Here is a 16,397-nt window from a genome sequence, read left to right on the forward strand (position 1 = left end):
GGGGGGGGTAAAAGATGAGGAGGAAGAGGAGGAGGAGAGAGGGAGTGAAACAAAGTGACTGCAGCACTGGCCTTGGTTTAGACAGGAGAAGGAGCAGCATAGTCCTAGTACATCATTCTAACTTCTCCCACACTTCAACTCCCGTCTCCTGATTGTGGTACTCTTTCCATTGTCTTTGACACAAAAAAGTTTGTTTATATATGCATGTATATATGTATATACATATATGTATGTATATATATATATAAACACTTTTTTTTTTTTTTTTTTTATAGCTACAGCACCTTTTCCCATGGGGCAACAGTGTCAATACCTTGCACATGGTACATGGCCGTGCCAAAGAAAAAAGAAAAATAAAATAAACTTAAAAAACAATATATTGGTCAGGATATTTATCTTTTTTCCCTAAAATTGGCATTTGACATGGTGATATTCTATTGCCGTCTGGGGGAGGGAAGGGACAAAGGTTCTTCTTTTGAGTTCATATTCAAGTTTTCTCCTTTTTTTCTGGTGTATAATTTCTTCTTTTCCTGTTTTTTTTGTTTGTTTTGTTTTGTTGTTGTTTTTTTTTTTTAAAAAGAGTTCACACTTTCGTGATTTGCGTGTGCTGCTCTTCATCAAAAGGTTCATTTTCCGGGTCAGAGTCAGTGGTGTCAGAGTATCGATAATGGTCTGGCTCATTGTCGCTAACGTCCGGGGTGACGGATGTCGAAGTGCTAGCCTCAGAATTCGAAGGCTCCTCCACGGTTTTCGTAAAATACAACTTCACCTGGAAAGATCGAGACAACCAAACTTCAGTGTGTGCAGAGAGATCGCGATCGTCAACATGTACAGGAAAATCATTTTGGAGGCTTTCTTGGTGATTCGAGTCGTGCGTGTGATCATTACACCTGGTTTGTCAAACCCATTTTAATTGACGACCTCATTTGTTCCATGGCAGTAAAATTATAGCACAATAATCTATAAATAACACATTAAACTGTTGATGTTTCTCATGAGAACAAAGTGCCGTCTGAAAGTTCTTTTGTCACAGTTAACTCTTTTCAGACTGGAGTCTGTCACTTCATGATGTGTTAATAAGCTCCCGCTCAGCAGCTCATCATAATGCTATGTCACTAGCAACAAGGCAGCTAGGTAGGTAGGACTACGCGAGCTACTCTGAATAAAACAGAGGGACAAATGATCAAAATGGTTACAGGATTGATGCAACCCTGATCACTTCCACCAGCAGAGGCTTCGGTGTTGACGAGTAAACGAACGTCTAAATCAGCCGCTTACCTTGAAGTTTGGCGAGAAGTATCGGTTAGCTTTGTCTTTGTTGGCCTTGTCCAAGTCGTTCTTCGTGAGCGTCAGGATGAGGTAGTCCCTGTCGCAGTCTCCGTCCTTGATCCTGTCCCTGTCGCCGTCCCTGACGCCGTCGTCGGTGCTCCGCGGCTGGCACTGGCCGGCCCCTGGTCCTGGTCCTGGCCCTGGTCCTGGTCCTGATCCCGATCCCAGCCCTGATCCTGATCCCCTCTGCTGGCTCTCTGCGTTGTTCGGCGCCCCGTTCTCCATCTTGTCTGCACTCTCCTCTGGTCCGGGGATGAAGAAGGTGTTCACCCAGAAGTGAAACATTTTATCCTGGGAGGTGCAGAGACAAACAGAAAAAAATTACCAAAACAGAATTAAGTTTGAATAATCAAATGCTCCTGGAGGCCAAAAATGGCAAAAGCTCAGTTCGTTGTAAAATATTTAACTTTGTGCCTTTAAAAACTCTAAACAAATATTCTTTTTTTAAGAGGCGCACAGCTATTTTTAGACATTACCGAGCCTTAGCGACTGTAGTTATGAACAAACATTACTGCAATAGCACCAAAACCTGCATACAGCGCTATTTTCAGCCGTGCATAAACACACATTTAAGTATTGATGGCAGCAGGGTGGAGCCTTAGCTCATGGTACTGCAGGTCAAGTCACTGCTGTGGGAATCAGATACTTTCAGGCTTTGATGGCTTCATTTTTGGTTCATTCATGGGAAGTTGTGGCACTAAGCTAAGTTAAGAAAAAAGACTGGACTCAGATGTCAGTGAATTGTTCTTTGACCTGGCAAACGTTGTAACATGCAACAGCTGAAATAAGCTCCCGATTACACAAATCTGAGAGTCGACATAAACACGACCAACCTTCTTCATCATCTTATTCTGTTTATGGAAGAACTCCACTTTGATGTCTCCGCACACGGGCAGCGGCTGGGGGAATTCGAAAAACATGTGCTTGTCCTCGCGCCGCGTGTGAGCGGGGTTCGACGTGTGGATCTTGACTTTCAGCTGGTACACCACGAACTGGGGGTCTGCGGAGAAAACGAAAAAGTGTCGACGTCGCACGAGGGATGAGGGGGCAAGATCGTGAGATGTGCGAGGAGGTGGAGGGAGGTGACAGAAAGCACGGGGGGAAGGAATGAGTGAAGACGGGAGAGCGAGAGAGGACACCAGTGTTATTACACACGAGATCGACTAAAGAAACAGCCCAGCAGCTCCTCCCCCTTAGTGAATAAGTGCAACAAAAGCATTGTATTAAAAACATTTGATTAAAAATTAAGGCGGAAAATGGAAAGTAAGACAGCAAAATGCATCACCCAAAGAAACCCAGAACCCTATTCTGATACAGTCGCGGCCCGGTGTTGGACGAGCGCTGCATGTAGAATATTAACTGGGTGGGGGTGGGGGGTGTTGGCGATGACTTCATAAGCTTTTCCTATGCTGTTTGGTAACATGTCTACCTTAGCCTGCTCCTGCCCGGTGGATCTCGGGGGCCAAATGAAAGCAAATGAGTGAAATAATATATAACAATAATAATGGATGAAAAGCTCATTTACCCCAATGCCAATTCCCTTTCTTGAAGCCCTGAGGGGTCGGCTCGCTCCTGTTTTTAACGGTACTGTCCCCTTAGAGAGAAAGAAGGTGATTAGCACAAAGAGGGGTCTGGCTGGCCTGCCAGGGGCTCCACAGCACAAACACAAATATTTACATGGACACAGCTTTCTTTTTTGTTTTTCTTCCTTTTTTTTTTTGCTTTTACAACACAACATACAGTACTTGGCTTTTAATAGGGAGGTGCGAAGATGGAGACATGTGAAACCACGTGTGCTGTTTGATACACAAAAAGGAGAAGAGACAAAGCGGGGGACTGGAAATTGGTGAAAAAACTAAATCAAATAACCACAAAGCATCACAGTTTTCGTTTAACAAACACACGCATGTGATGCCGACCTATATAACTTGCATCTTCTCTTTTCAATGATGTGTCTGTGTGTGTGTGTGTGTGTGTGTGTGTGTGTGGGGACATGCAAGAAGACATCAAACTCTGAAAAGGGCCTATTAAAAAGGGAGCGTTAGCGGGAAAAGAGAAGCATGAATACGCCGAGAGCTGTGCAGCACAGTCAGGTGTTGAAAGGTGGAAAAGCCACAGACACGAAGGAAGAAAAGGTGCTTTTTCTGACCGACTGCTAAAAATGGGACAGATTCAGATCGGGAGCGCAACACTGCGTGACTCACGCACACATTTCAGCTGAATTATTCCACTTTCTTTCCACTCCTCAGGCCATAACAGAGTGTTAATATTATTAGACTAGTAAAAACTGTTTGCAGCAACAACAAGATACCTGAAAACGCAGACAAATTTCTACTAAACGAATAAGGGCGACCCCATTAATACCCATCTTTGAAAGTGTGGTTTGGATGAAGGCCAGTAGAAAACCCAGCGACAATGTCAAACCTCAGTGGGAATTTAAATTTAGAAAACTATATTAACACAAAGTCCTTTTTATCTTTTGCTTGCTGCAACGATAGAAAACTGACGCCATATAAAGCACAATTAGCTCATGGAACATAGCAGCAGCCTCCCGGTAACTGTTCTTTGTGTTTACACAGGATGTGTTCAAGAGCAGTGTGACCACAGCTTACTGTAAAACACACAGATCTGACTGCAGTTAATGTGCGCAAAATCATTTCTAATGGCACAAAATAAACAAAACAAACAAAAAAAAAAATCACACAAAAAACCTGGACTTGTTCACATCAAATACTTGCCGTTTTAAAATGTGTTTACTTGTTGTATACCACACTCCATGCAACTGTACAACACAGATACAGCACTGAAAGCTGTCTTAGAGAAGTATCACAAACAAGTGTGGAAGAAATGCGAACACAGAAGCCTGCAAGGTGTCGTAATAGAAGGACAGCTCACTGTACTTTGCACCGCTGTTCAAATTGAGCATTTTTCTAAATGTACGCCTAATTTTTTGCACTAAAACAAAAGGAAATGTCGGGGAGTCCAAAAAGTTGTATTAAGGAGTTATTAGGCAAATATTCTAATAGTTGGGCTGTATGTGGCCCCTGAACTAAAATACGTTTGTAATGTTAAGTATGAAAGAGAGAATTGAAACTGAACGTATGGACCAGATCCTAAATTGGTCAATATGTGAAACAACTTCATAATGAGCATTTTCAGACTTGTGATTTTTATCATCTAAAATTAGGACCCGCTGACACATATTTTTTTGTTTTCGTTGTAATTGATTTCACTGCACGTTTTGATGTAAAAACCAGCTATTTTCCAGACTGTGGGTGACACTTTTTGGGGGTTTGCATGATAGCACACGTGTGAATGTAATCAGGATAGAGCTGGATAAAGCCACACTTTAACGACGGGTGTAAATGGGGTCAGAATCTGCTCAGAGACTTAATTATTTGCTTAAAATCACTGATGACCTGCTGCAGGAGTCAGACAGTGTCGTCTCTGCCAACCAAACAAATGCAAAATGTTTGCATACACACCGTTTCATAACCGAACTCACTACCCACTCCAGCTCCGAGAGATATTATAAATACCCACGAATGAGGAGTTGAAACCAACAGGAGACACACTGTAACACTTCTCTGCTCTCTGCTTTAGCATGCAAAAATAAATCACTGACCAACACGTTTAATTCCTCTATTGACTTTAGGTTACTTCCTTCTAGTGAAGCTCATGAAAACGACTGCTGGTACAAGCACATTTCCTCTGATGCAACGTCACTCAGTTTAAACAGCGCAAACAAACTCTCACAGATTCGTAGGAAAGTGAAGCCTGGAGAGGCTTAACGACTCAACTGCCTCCTATCTCAACTGTTACTCGACATTCTGAGCCATTGTAAGAAAGAAAGGCATCTTATGACCATCAAAACATTTTAAGTTTCTACTACAACTCAGGATCTGACTGAACTTGCTTTTATGGGAACAGACAATTAGTTGACTTCATGGGAAACTGCCCTAAACCCTGCAAGATTCAGCTTCACAAGCCTGACACAGGACGGCCCGACTCGACCACAGGTGACCCCCGCTCGGCTCTCTGGTGCTGGACCGGAGCGTGGGTGCGCCCCACCATACGCCGCACATCCACGGCTCTCGCTCCATTTGAGCAGCCTTGCCTACGCCCTAGTTTGAAAAGCTGAAGTTGAAGATGACTCACTGCAGGTGCCCCCGCTGAACATGGGGAGAGTCTCGAACACCATTTTGTGGAAGAGGAGCGCCACCGGCTTGTACTCTAGCTGGTTCTTCAGTAGGTAGCTGTAGTAGTAGACGTAGCGGCGCTGGCTGGGGATTGTTACTCCCTGCAACAAGAAAACATGCAACAATGCTTAAAGATCGTGAAGCGTGTTAACGACGGTTCTCGCTCAACCTTCACTCAGCAGAATAAGAGAGTGGGCTCATGTGGGATCGGCGTGCTACTTTCAGATCGCAAAATACAAAAGTCATTAAAGTATTTTGATGGGTGTCAATTACTTTCTCAAATTAAGTATTTAATGCATTATAACCTGCAGCCGATTCTCCAAAGGAAAATCCAGACCACAAATCTAACATCTTGAATTGCTTAAGATCTGAAAAGTAACATTACGACACCCCATGACTTAGATTCAACGATAAATCTGTATGAGAAACTATTGTGCAGTCACTGCAAGTCCTGAAGGGTTATATGAAGACACATCACCCTCTACATGGGGAATCAGAAGTTGCCGCTTTGTTTGCATCGCCTGATCCGAGTTCACAACGGTTTCTTGTGCTGCTCTTACCTTCTTGTCTCTTGTTCTGACTTCCCCGTAAAAGTCAAGTGCTTCGTGGGCCTCTTGGAATTTGCCGCGATGGAGGAGATAAGCGCAGATCATGACTCCAGTGCGGCCCTTCCCCGCTTTACAGTGGATGGCCGCCACGTGATTGTCGTCCTCGCTGAGCCACTGGTCCAGGTCTTCACAAAACGGCTTAATTAGCTCCAGCTGAGGAGGGTTGTGGTCTTCGAAGGGGTACTGTGCAACTGATGTGTGACGGCATGCAAACGTGAGGGGAGGAGGGGGGGGGGGGGGGGACAAGACCACCGCAGACAGGTCAGCAAAGACGAGATAGGGATGAGGACAATAGTGGACATTTTTAATGAATTTGTGTGTCGTTGGGTTCTCAGATCAACGGACAGCTTAGAGAAAGATGTTGAGCAGCCTACCTCTGCAGTTAAATTTGGCAGCATCGTAGTGTCTTTCTGCGCAGCTGAAATGGGAAGGAGGAGAGTCCAGTTAGACATCACAGAGGAAGTGGGTAAGTAAACAGATCGACTTGGATACAAACAGTGTGTGGGACACTTACAGGTTGTAGATTTTGTAATGGTTTTTATGCTTTGAATCCAAAAACCTGTTTGCAGGAGAGAACATATTCAGGTGGCATGTTTAGTGGGGAGGGAAATGCATCAACATATGAAATACATGCATTGCTTTTAACTTAGACCGACAGAAGTGTCACTCACCGCACTACATCGTCTATATTGTTTCTGTACACGCCTTCAAGTCTCTCTGCAGGAAAGCCCATAGCAATGATGTTTGGGTAGATATCTGTTCAAGCAGGAGTTAAGGAAACATGTGTCTTGCATGTGCACTGAAATCAAGGTTAAAAAAAAAAAAAGTCATTACCATCAAGACCTCCAGCAGCAGTAAGACAACTAAACAGTTGCATAACAAAACCTGAGTGCTTCCATAAAAGAGTTGTACGATCAGTTTCTGGATCACCAAAATAAAAAAAAAAAGGGTAGAACTTCAATTAAATGTGGTTTAAGTCCTTTCAGTTAGTTAAAACTTGTGATGCGAAATGCATCAAAAACGAGAAGGGTGATGCATATTTTTTTCAGACTGACACATGAAGTCGTTGGCTGACGGACGTTTGATCTTTTGCTCTCGGCAGCAATGACTGTCACTGTCAGCCACTTTTAAACAAGCGCGCTGCTACTTTCTCCAGATCTTTTAGCTGCAAACCTGCATTAAGATCTTTTTTTGCTTTTAAAAATAACAGGTTCAAGCATCAACTCTGATTCTAACCTATTTCTACTACTTTTGTATTGAAAATATATTGCACAGTGTATCACTTTTACATGGAGCTGGATGCATAATTGTACATGTGAAAGGACGTTTCCTGCTTATAAATGGAGTCAGTTATTTTATGCTTCATTTCTGTTGTTGCACTCTTTTTTTTTTTTTTTTTTTTTTTAATTCAGCTTCAATACACCACTGTTTTTATATTTTAACAATGTCTGAATTGGGAGTTTTCATTTTCTCCCTGTGCATGCAAGAATCTTGGTCAATTCGCAACTCGAATTGCTGGTACTCTGAGTTTTCCCCGTGATGAACTGCTGATGGTTCCAGGTTGCACCCGGCCTTAACCCACAGTCAGCTGGGATCAGCTCCAGTGCCCCACAATCCTAAGCAGGATAAAGCAGTATGGAAGATGGATGCATGTATTTCACATTTGAAAGAAGCTAAACTAATAATCTGCCACTAACACACATGCAAAACAACCTGCTGTGATATATATATATATATATATATAAATCAGGGATCAACAATCATCCATTACGCCGCAAAGAGTTTAGTGGTTTGGGATTTTATCAAAAGCAAATAATCATAAAAGAGCAGGAGAAACCAAAGTTTTGCTCGGTGAGATTGTGAGGGTGTTGGTGTGGCTATGGATGGGCAGCATCGTAAAGGAAGGGCCCCCGATTGGTGCGTGCGAGTGTGTTTGCATGTTGTGACAGATGGCCTTGACAGTGAGAAGCAGGCATAGAGGACGGGAGTAACAGCGCTCCCGCTTCAGCCAGGCCCACATGTGGCTGCACGAGGAGTCTCCGCTCCCTGACCTGCATGTATTTTTAGAGACCCAAAGTTATATTGGGACGATGGCAAATGTTAGACTTATCTCTCGTTTGAGCTCAGCCGGACTAATTTGAACATCAGTGAGGTTGAATGCAGGCCACATCAAGTCACAAGAGTATGACGGAGGAGAAAGACAGAAAGAAAAAAAAGCTTTGCGTGATGACCTGCGAGCTGTTGCAGAAGTTAAATGTTGCATGTCTGTAACGTACACATACAGAGACTGAACTTGGGTGGCAGCACTTTGCTCGGGCCACACAAACACCTGCCTGCACAGTTGCCTGGCATCGCGGGATGGGGCTCCGTATTTCAGCACAGGACTGTGATGGAAAAGTCACGGCCGATTACATGGTGGCACACAAACGATCTTAAAGGCGCACATCAGCATCACGTCGCAGTAAAAAGAATAATTCAGTTGGCATGCGTGTCTTTGAGGCTCGGCTCCAACGCCTACCTGTAACTGAAGTCTGCTTGTCACCATAAGCTGTGGGATTTCACACTAACCACCGACTAAAGGGCAACCTTCTCTTGCATTTCCTGTGCTATGGTGTCAAAAAATAGAAAAGCTGAATTTTTATAATTGGACGCGTCTCGTTTCTTTTTCAGCGGGTTTTATATTTTTTGAGACAAATCACTTTAACTGGTCAGAAAAATTTGACACGCATGTCTAACAACTTTGGCGAGAAAGCTGCGGCTGGCAAGCCTTCACAAAAAAGCTACAACTCTGCTTCGGATACCTGCACAGGAGGGGGGTGGGGGGCGGGACGTGCAAGGACGACCCTTTTTATCATGTACTTGGTGCAACTGCACGAAACAAGACAGAATAAAGAATCATGTAATTTCACACACATTTACTGCAAAAAAATAAAATCTTTCAAGGGGAGTGACCTGGGGCAAATTTACATGGCCGAGTTTTCAAACAAGACTACCAACAAATCTGCATCATTTGCAAAATACCAAACTACATCAATGAAGCGCAACACTGCAACCTGTACTGTGCCATAATGCTGCTCAGTAATGTCTCCAAGAGTTAATTAAGAGCCAGATATATATGTTCTTTGCGCTTTAATGGGCCATTCTAACCCTTAGACCCACAAGCCAAGCGATCCTAGTCAGACTATTCTAAGTGTTTTTGAAAAGCTTCAAACTCCCAGGAGAGCCTGAGCCCAGGGCATGAGGAGGGGGCTTGGTCTCTGCAGCTGGGAGGAAGTGCATATGCGGGACCCCTGACGGAAGCTCCAAGTAGGAGGGAAAATGGGAGAGAAAAAAAAAAAAAAGGAAAATCTGCTGCTTTAGGCACGCCTTTTCTTTAAAGCCAGCCCTGCCTCGGTTCTATGCATACACCAAATCCACAACCGAGTGCAAGAAGGGGGGGGGGAATGGGAACCAGTGAGCACTAAGTGAGGAGGAGGAGGAGGGGAGGACAGGAAAGGAGGAGAGCAGAGGAAAAAAAAGGGGGGGGCAAGCAGAGGGAGGGCGAATTAGAGTGGGAGTAGTAAAGGAAAAGAGCAGAGGAGAGATGGTGGGTTGAGAGGGTAAGAGAGGGAGAGAGCACTCAGACGGCAACACTGATACAAGATCACTGGCAACTCTATTTTAAGGGCAATTCCCAGAACTGTGATACTGCATTACATAACTGCACTGAGCCCATATTGTTTTTAGACTCCATGCCAAAAATGATAAAAGGGAGAGTTCGAAAGGGCCCACATCTGAACAAGAGAGGACTCCGAGAAGATGAAAGATGCCACCTTTGAGCGACGTGCCCTCCCTTCACACTTGTACAAAGATGTGGAGGCACCGCAGCCAGACATGACACTAGATTTACCACATGATAAAACCAGGTGACAAACATCTGATCAAATGACTGAGACGCACCCGTTTCAGCATCTGCAATCACACATACATCACAGCTGTCGGCTCTGCCTGAAATCAGTTCATACTGTTGCTATCTATAGTGGCAGTGCTGAATTGAGCTATACATTTACTTCAAGCCTGTGAAGAAAAGTCACTGACGTGTTCTCACGTTAATACAATACGGACGATAATAAATGCAAATTATGCTTATAAGCACCATACATGGTCTTTACATGCCGTAAGAAACCAGACAGGCCTTAAAATTAATCTGTGCAATTAATAGTGTTGATAAATTGTGATTACTACATCCAAAGGTCTAAAATGACCTCTCCATATGTCTTTTGTCCAACCATAAGTCCACTATTAAAAATCTATTTGACATTTGCTCTCACTGCAGTCTGAGCAAACCAACAAAGTTTCTAATTTGTGAAGCTGGACCAGGTGAAACATGTAAAACCAGGCAAATGATCCAATTTGTAGCAGACTAATATTGTGCCAACTCATTCATCATTTATGCAGCCCCTTGCTTCACCTCCAAAACCCTAAGCACAACTCTCAGGACTCAAAAAGAGCCAACAAGGCAGCTTGACATCCAGACACAAGGTCAAGCGCACAAAACCTCCACCCTACCTTTAACCGTGACTCACCCTCGACACCATCATACATCACACTTTTGCATTCAGCTGGTCAACCACTAATCTACTCTACTGCCAACCAAACATGTAGGCGCACTAACTTTAGTGTCAGGTGATACCTCAGCAGTGAACCAGGTCAGCTATTAACATTGGAAACACATGACAGAGGAATCATACGTTTCGTTTTTAAATGTGGAAATGATAGGCAACATTAATTCGGGTCAATTCCTCAATTTTCTATGAAACACCACCAACATTCAAAGAGGACATAATGTGTGGGCTCAGCCCAAAGGTGAGATTACACAAGAGATATTATACTGTCAGCTGATTGCAGAAGTCTACTGATAAAGCAGATGTATGGAGGATCGCTGCTCTACCATTCTTCCACTTGGTGAAGCTTGGTATGTTAAAAAAGGGATTCTAATTGCATTCAGCATCAGCCTGAGCTAGCCACAGTCCTCCAGATGCACGAGCAGCTATTTTTCATAACTAGTGACTAAATATGGCGGCACAGATTTTTTTTTTCTCTCTTTCTGAATTTGTCATATTTAATTTTCACACAAGTGTTGAGAGAAAAAAAACTTGACTTAACATCCCTGTGAAATTACACTTCTGCTTCTAGTGGTCAAATCTGTCTATAACGTTTCCAAAGCAAACCCAATCTTTCCTATTAATATCTCTACCAGGTACTGGTCATGCAAGCACTTTCATTTTAAACTGACCTTTTATTATTTGTACTTTTTAGGATATGACAGTATTTCTTGAATGGATTTTTTTTTAACAAAGCACTTAGGTGGCTATATGACAGTAATAAATATAGCATAAGCAAAGGGTAAATCCTTGAATTGAGGCAAATACAGAACCAATTATAGCAAAAATGAATTTAGTGTTAAATCTAGATTTGGGTAGATCATTTCTGGACATTTCATCAGCGCTGTCACGTTACTCTGATCATGTTGGTCACGACAATGGTGCTATTAAAGGTTTATAGCGTTGCATCCACATATTGATTAGTTTTCCATCAATGCCTGCAGAAATAATCAAACATCGTAGTTCCTTTTAGAAAAGCCATAACCATTCAAATGAAAGCAAAAAAAATAAATCACCATCTCAAGACAGCCCATAGCTGGCAGACTGGTGTGCAACCCATCAGGCCCATTGGTTTTAAACACAGCCGTGCACACACACACACACACACAAGCGTCCAGCTGAACGGGGCTTCCCAGCTATAACATGACTGTGACATTTATGCGTGCCGCTTTGACAGATCCACCATCTTTCAAACATGCTGGCTGACAAGCAGAACGAGCCAGCGAGCTAACTCGAGTAGCCGCGGAGGCTAACTAACCTCACGTTACTCCGCTGGCTGCGGCTCCACATCCACTCAGCAATGCAACCGCTTCACCGTACTGATCAATGCAAGCTGTGTGTGGGGGGGAGGGGGGGGGATAAGCAAAAAGAAAAAAAAAAAAAGAAAAAAGAAAAAGAATAAAAAGAAAAAGAAAAAGAAAAACACATTGGAAGGATACACGTTAAGTCCAAGTCGAAACCATCTTCTTGGTATCTCCTTTTGTTCCGGCTGACCATTTCTTTTAGGATCCCAGCCATTGTGGCAGGTGACAGGAGTCTATACGGGGTAAATGGTACTGGTCGTGGGTATGTCGCAGTCAGTGTGGCCCCGCTCTCGGTGGCTGGATTTCCGCAGGTCCTCGTAGAGAGCCAGCGGGGCTGGCAGTAGCTGTCGGTGGGATTAGAAAGGCTTCCTCTGGATCATAAAGACGGGCCTTGCTGTGCTCCTCCGCGCAGGCCCGACTTTCCCCGAATCCTGCAATTCGTCTTGCAAACGCCCCCCGAATAAAATACATGCAGTTGTCCTCGGAAACACCCGTCGATGCCAAACGCGGTCCAAGCTTGTCGGCTCAGCGGCGGCTGCCGGGACCGACAGCGGGAGAGCGGAGAACTCACCGGTTCTCGAAAACCCGTAAAGACGTAGCTAGCCCCGCTAGCCCACCAGCTAGCTAGCGCAGCTAACGCTACCTCCTCTCTCGATCCAAAAGCGTCCTAACGATTCAACATTGTCATCGACCGACCGCCGAGAACACATCCGAACGAGAGTGACAGGCTCCACCTTGAACGTATACGGACTACACAAGGACTAGAAGCGTGCAGAGGCGGGTTTGACAGCTCGGTCCCGGGGAATCATCTTCTTTTCTCTGCGCTGCCGCTCCAGCTGAACTCTCAGGCTCCCATCATGGCCTCCACCGAAGGAAAAAAAGAAGGTAGCGCAGGCTGGGATTTTACAACACGTATCCCGCCGCCCTCAAGCACATAGTCCCGCAGCTCCAAATAAAGCACGCGCACGCAGAATTATATCGCATCGCCTCGGCAATTAACACCAAGCGCCGATAAACATACGATCATCCCCGGTGCGCGTTTTTAGCCATTGAGCGCGCTAAAAGGGAGTTATTTCGTGCATCTGGCGGAAGGATAAAGCGTGTCCGTGTGCGACGCTCCCTTCTGTCAAAGTGATCACGTGTGGCTGTAATTAGGGAAGTTTCCAACATAATGTCACTTTTCGCGGTTTAATCTGTCATTGTAGCTCCACGGACCAAATGCACCTATCGATTATTCCACGTGTAATTTCTAATGACACTAGAGTTCGACTTTTTGATATCCTCAGTTAATCTCCATAATGCATATCTCCCCAAATCAAACCCAAATCATTGCAGCATTATTCATTTAGAAACCTATTATTACAAAGTCATTATTTATGGTTATTAAACATGATCACAGCATGCACACGATAGAAACAATCTGATAAAAATTTAGCTGCATGTTAGATGATTTTGAATATTGCTGAAATACCTCATAAGATTTGAAATGTGTTGATTTTGAACAATACAGGAGAAAACAGTTACAAAAAAACCCAACAACTAAAAAACACATATATTCCAGGTTATGATATATGAGCAACTGTTTGAATGATTGCAAAATTAGAACAACAATGACAACAGCCAGCATTGCCCTTTAAATAAAAACTCTTGTAGAGATTTTTGCAGAGTTGGACAGCTAGTAATGGACACATTAGAGTCATTTCTTGCATTTTTACTTGACAATTAAATGTAAAGCAAAAACATGCATTGCAAACTGAAGACATGATTTTTTATACATGTCACTCTATTTTCCTCTATGAAGCATCACTATCTATAGGAGCATGTTTACATTGTATTAAATTTTCTTTGTATAATTTAACTTTTTGTTTATTATTGTAAAAACATTGAATACCATTTTCATTCTCATACAACTTTGCACCGAAACAAAGAGGAATCATTAGTAAGTGGTTGTTTATATATTATTACTGCATCATTTTGCTTGTTAAGATTAAATTGAGATGAATATGGCCTACAAAATAAAGTGAGCTTGATTCCCAGGACCGATGTAGACGCTTCTCTCACTTATCAGCTGGTAGTTTCTGCAATGCTTGCAAGTGTGTGGCCTTCCTCGTTTCCAACATACTTTTTTATTTTCTTGATTTCAAGTTTTTATCTAATTTTTTTTTTTTTTTAAATGAAATTTTCTCATTTTTATAGGATCTGTAAATCGTATCCCCGGATCACTTGCATTGGAGTCTTTAACTTGTTGAAATATTTTTATTTATTCTATCTCAAACATCTTACTGACAGTTACACTTCCCTGATATTTGGTTTGCGTCACATGTTTATGACACGAGAGCTTGTAAGTTAAGAGTCTTTCTTTTGCAGCCACAGATTTCAGTCCTAGAAAACGTTTAGAGAAGAGACAACTCTCAATGCTGGCAGATTTAAAACACACATTTTTACTCAACATTTCGTTTAGGCTGCTCTTGAGGTTGTTGCACTGATAAAAGACCTAAAATTCCTCTGTTCCATTCAATGCGTTTAGTATCAAAGGCAGTAAAGTAACTCCACACTGTGTTTCCTTCCTAAAGCAGTAGGGGAAGCTGTGGGGTTTCTTCATTTATGAATTAAGGTTAGACCCACCGAATGAAAACGCCACGCCACCTTGTTATAAGTCTGCATGAAGCCCCAAAAGTGCCCTTAATGTTGTTTTAACATTCTTTGTTACAAGTTTCTTTTTATGTGAAGCATCTGAACAGTTTGATTAACACGATTCTTTAAAATCACAATCAATTAAAACGGGGATTTTCCAGGGTCGTGTCGACGTTCTTGGCTTTCTTTTATATTTAGATATTTGTGATATTTTCAAGCAGCTCGTTTCTTAGATAAATCATTTTGAAACCCTCCACATAAACATCTTTATTCACTGATTACACTGTTGTTGTAACCAACAGATACAGATGAGTACTGGTTCAAGAATAGTTTTGAGCTCATTTAGATTTAGATGGGCAAAAAACATCCACATTTCTTGCATCACTGTTCATGTATTTTATATTCTTGCTGCTGTTCACTAACTTAGTATATATTTTTTTGTATAATATTCTGTCAGTATGAATCAATTTTATTAGTTTTTATTTAAGATCCATCTGTATTTAGTTTTTTTATTTCCCCCAAAAATATTTTCAGATGATAAAAGGTTTTTGCTGAAACTGTAATACTTTTCAAGTATCGGTTTTTCCATTATTTTTTTAAGTAAATTGTTAAAAATTCTGCCCCTTTGCTTTGAATTTCCATCTTGACAGCACATTGTGTTGGCTTTGGACTCGTCAGCCATTTTTCTTTCTACTTTTTCTGATCGAAGATAATTAGAATGTGTGGTACCAGTGGCTGCATAGGGCTGCAGCTGGAGTTTAGATGAGTTTCCCCTCACAACGTATAGAAAGCTCACTGCATGTTGTATTACTGTTAACACCTAAATAGCTCCAACCACAGATTGAAAACTTGTCTAACGTTAATATTGATCATTCGAAATCATCCTGAATTGTACAAGTTCGAGTGTACACGTCCATCCGGCGTCGTTGAGGCCCAAAGAACCTTTTATATCTGAATTGAACTGAGCACCTGAGAGGAAATGTGGTGTTTGAACGTTACATTGTCCGATGCTAAAACAGATTTTGTCTGTTTTTTTTAGAAATATGTAGGCCTGTAGGACGGGAGAGATTTACACCAGCAGCCGCCTGGTCGTGTTGTTGGATGTACTGTAGTTGGAGATTTTATAAAGCACCGAGGGTGCAGTTCAGCAGATTTAAATGGGGTTACCTGGAACATCGCAGATTAAATGATCTGATCCTACGTAAGGCTAATTGGGAATCTGCTTCTTAAAGTGGGGACTGGTTCTCCTCGTAGAAGACTGCTCATCTCACAGCTTACAGCTTAATGACTGGCAAAATTAATCAGACCTCCGAGTTCACTCGACCTTCTCTTAAGTGTGATTTGAGAGCGTCTCAGGGTCTCGCTAATCTGATCGGAAAGATCAAGCAGTTAAGGCCAACCCCTGAGAGGAACCCATTGTTTTGCACTGCAGGCGTGCACAACATATTGCTGCATTTTCGCGAACATGTTCACCGACAAACTGCTGATGTGTCGATTCGTTTAACACAATGTGCAGTGGGAGGATGACAGCTTCCCTGGATCGGATGATGCACTCGAGAGTTCAACTCTCAGAGCAACCTTAAGTGACGGTGCGCTTTAAAATGCTTTGCCAGTGGGCTCTCATTTTTTGTTTGTATGCCGGTCGTTGCAGGCAGGTGGCGCCACTGCACTACAAGTCCT

At 42.8% G+C, this 16,397-nt stretch overlaps 1 protein-coding gene across 2 annotated transcripts; it reads right to left on the reverse strand.

Moving 5' to 3' along the window:
* Window positions 1–233: 233 nt before the first annotated feature.
* On the reverse strand, window positions 234–13,172 carry LOC308120720 (phosphatidylinositol 3,4,5-trisphosphate 3-phosphatase and dual-specificity protein phosphatase PTEN). 2 transcript variants are annotated; one of them, XM_080481500.1, is made up of 10 exons: window positions 12,219–13,172; window positions 6,808–6,892; window positions 6,651–6,695; window positions 6,511–6,554; window positions 6,089–6,327; window positions 5,488–5,629; window positions 2,855–2,923; window positions 2,163–2,329; window positions 1,279–1,620; window positions 234–769 (listed from the first exon to the last, which is right to left on the reverse strand). In XM_080481500.1, exons 1-10 carry the CDS (start codon window positions 12,295–12,297, stop codon window positions 584–586), a joined length of 1,398 nt encoding a protein of 465 aa, XP_080337626.1. In that variant the 5' UTR covers window positions 12,298–13,172; the 3' UTR covers window positions 234–583. The 2 variants fall into 2 exon arrangements, with proteins under 2 accessions (XP_080337626.1, XP_080337627.1); XM_080481501.1 differs by lacking the exon at window positions 2,855–2,923 and having other exon boundaries at window positions 12,219–12,958.
* Between the last annotated feature and the right edge of the window lie 3,225 nt (window positions 13,173–16,397).

The sequence above is a fragment of the Lipophrys pholis genome, assembly GCF_963383615.2.
Source record: "Lipophrys pholis genome assembly, chromosome: 15".
Taxonomy (NCBI): Eukaryota; Metazoa; Chordata; class Actinopteri; order Blenniiformes; family Blenniidae; genus Lipophrys; species Lipophrys pholis.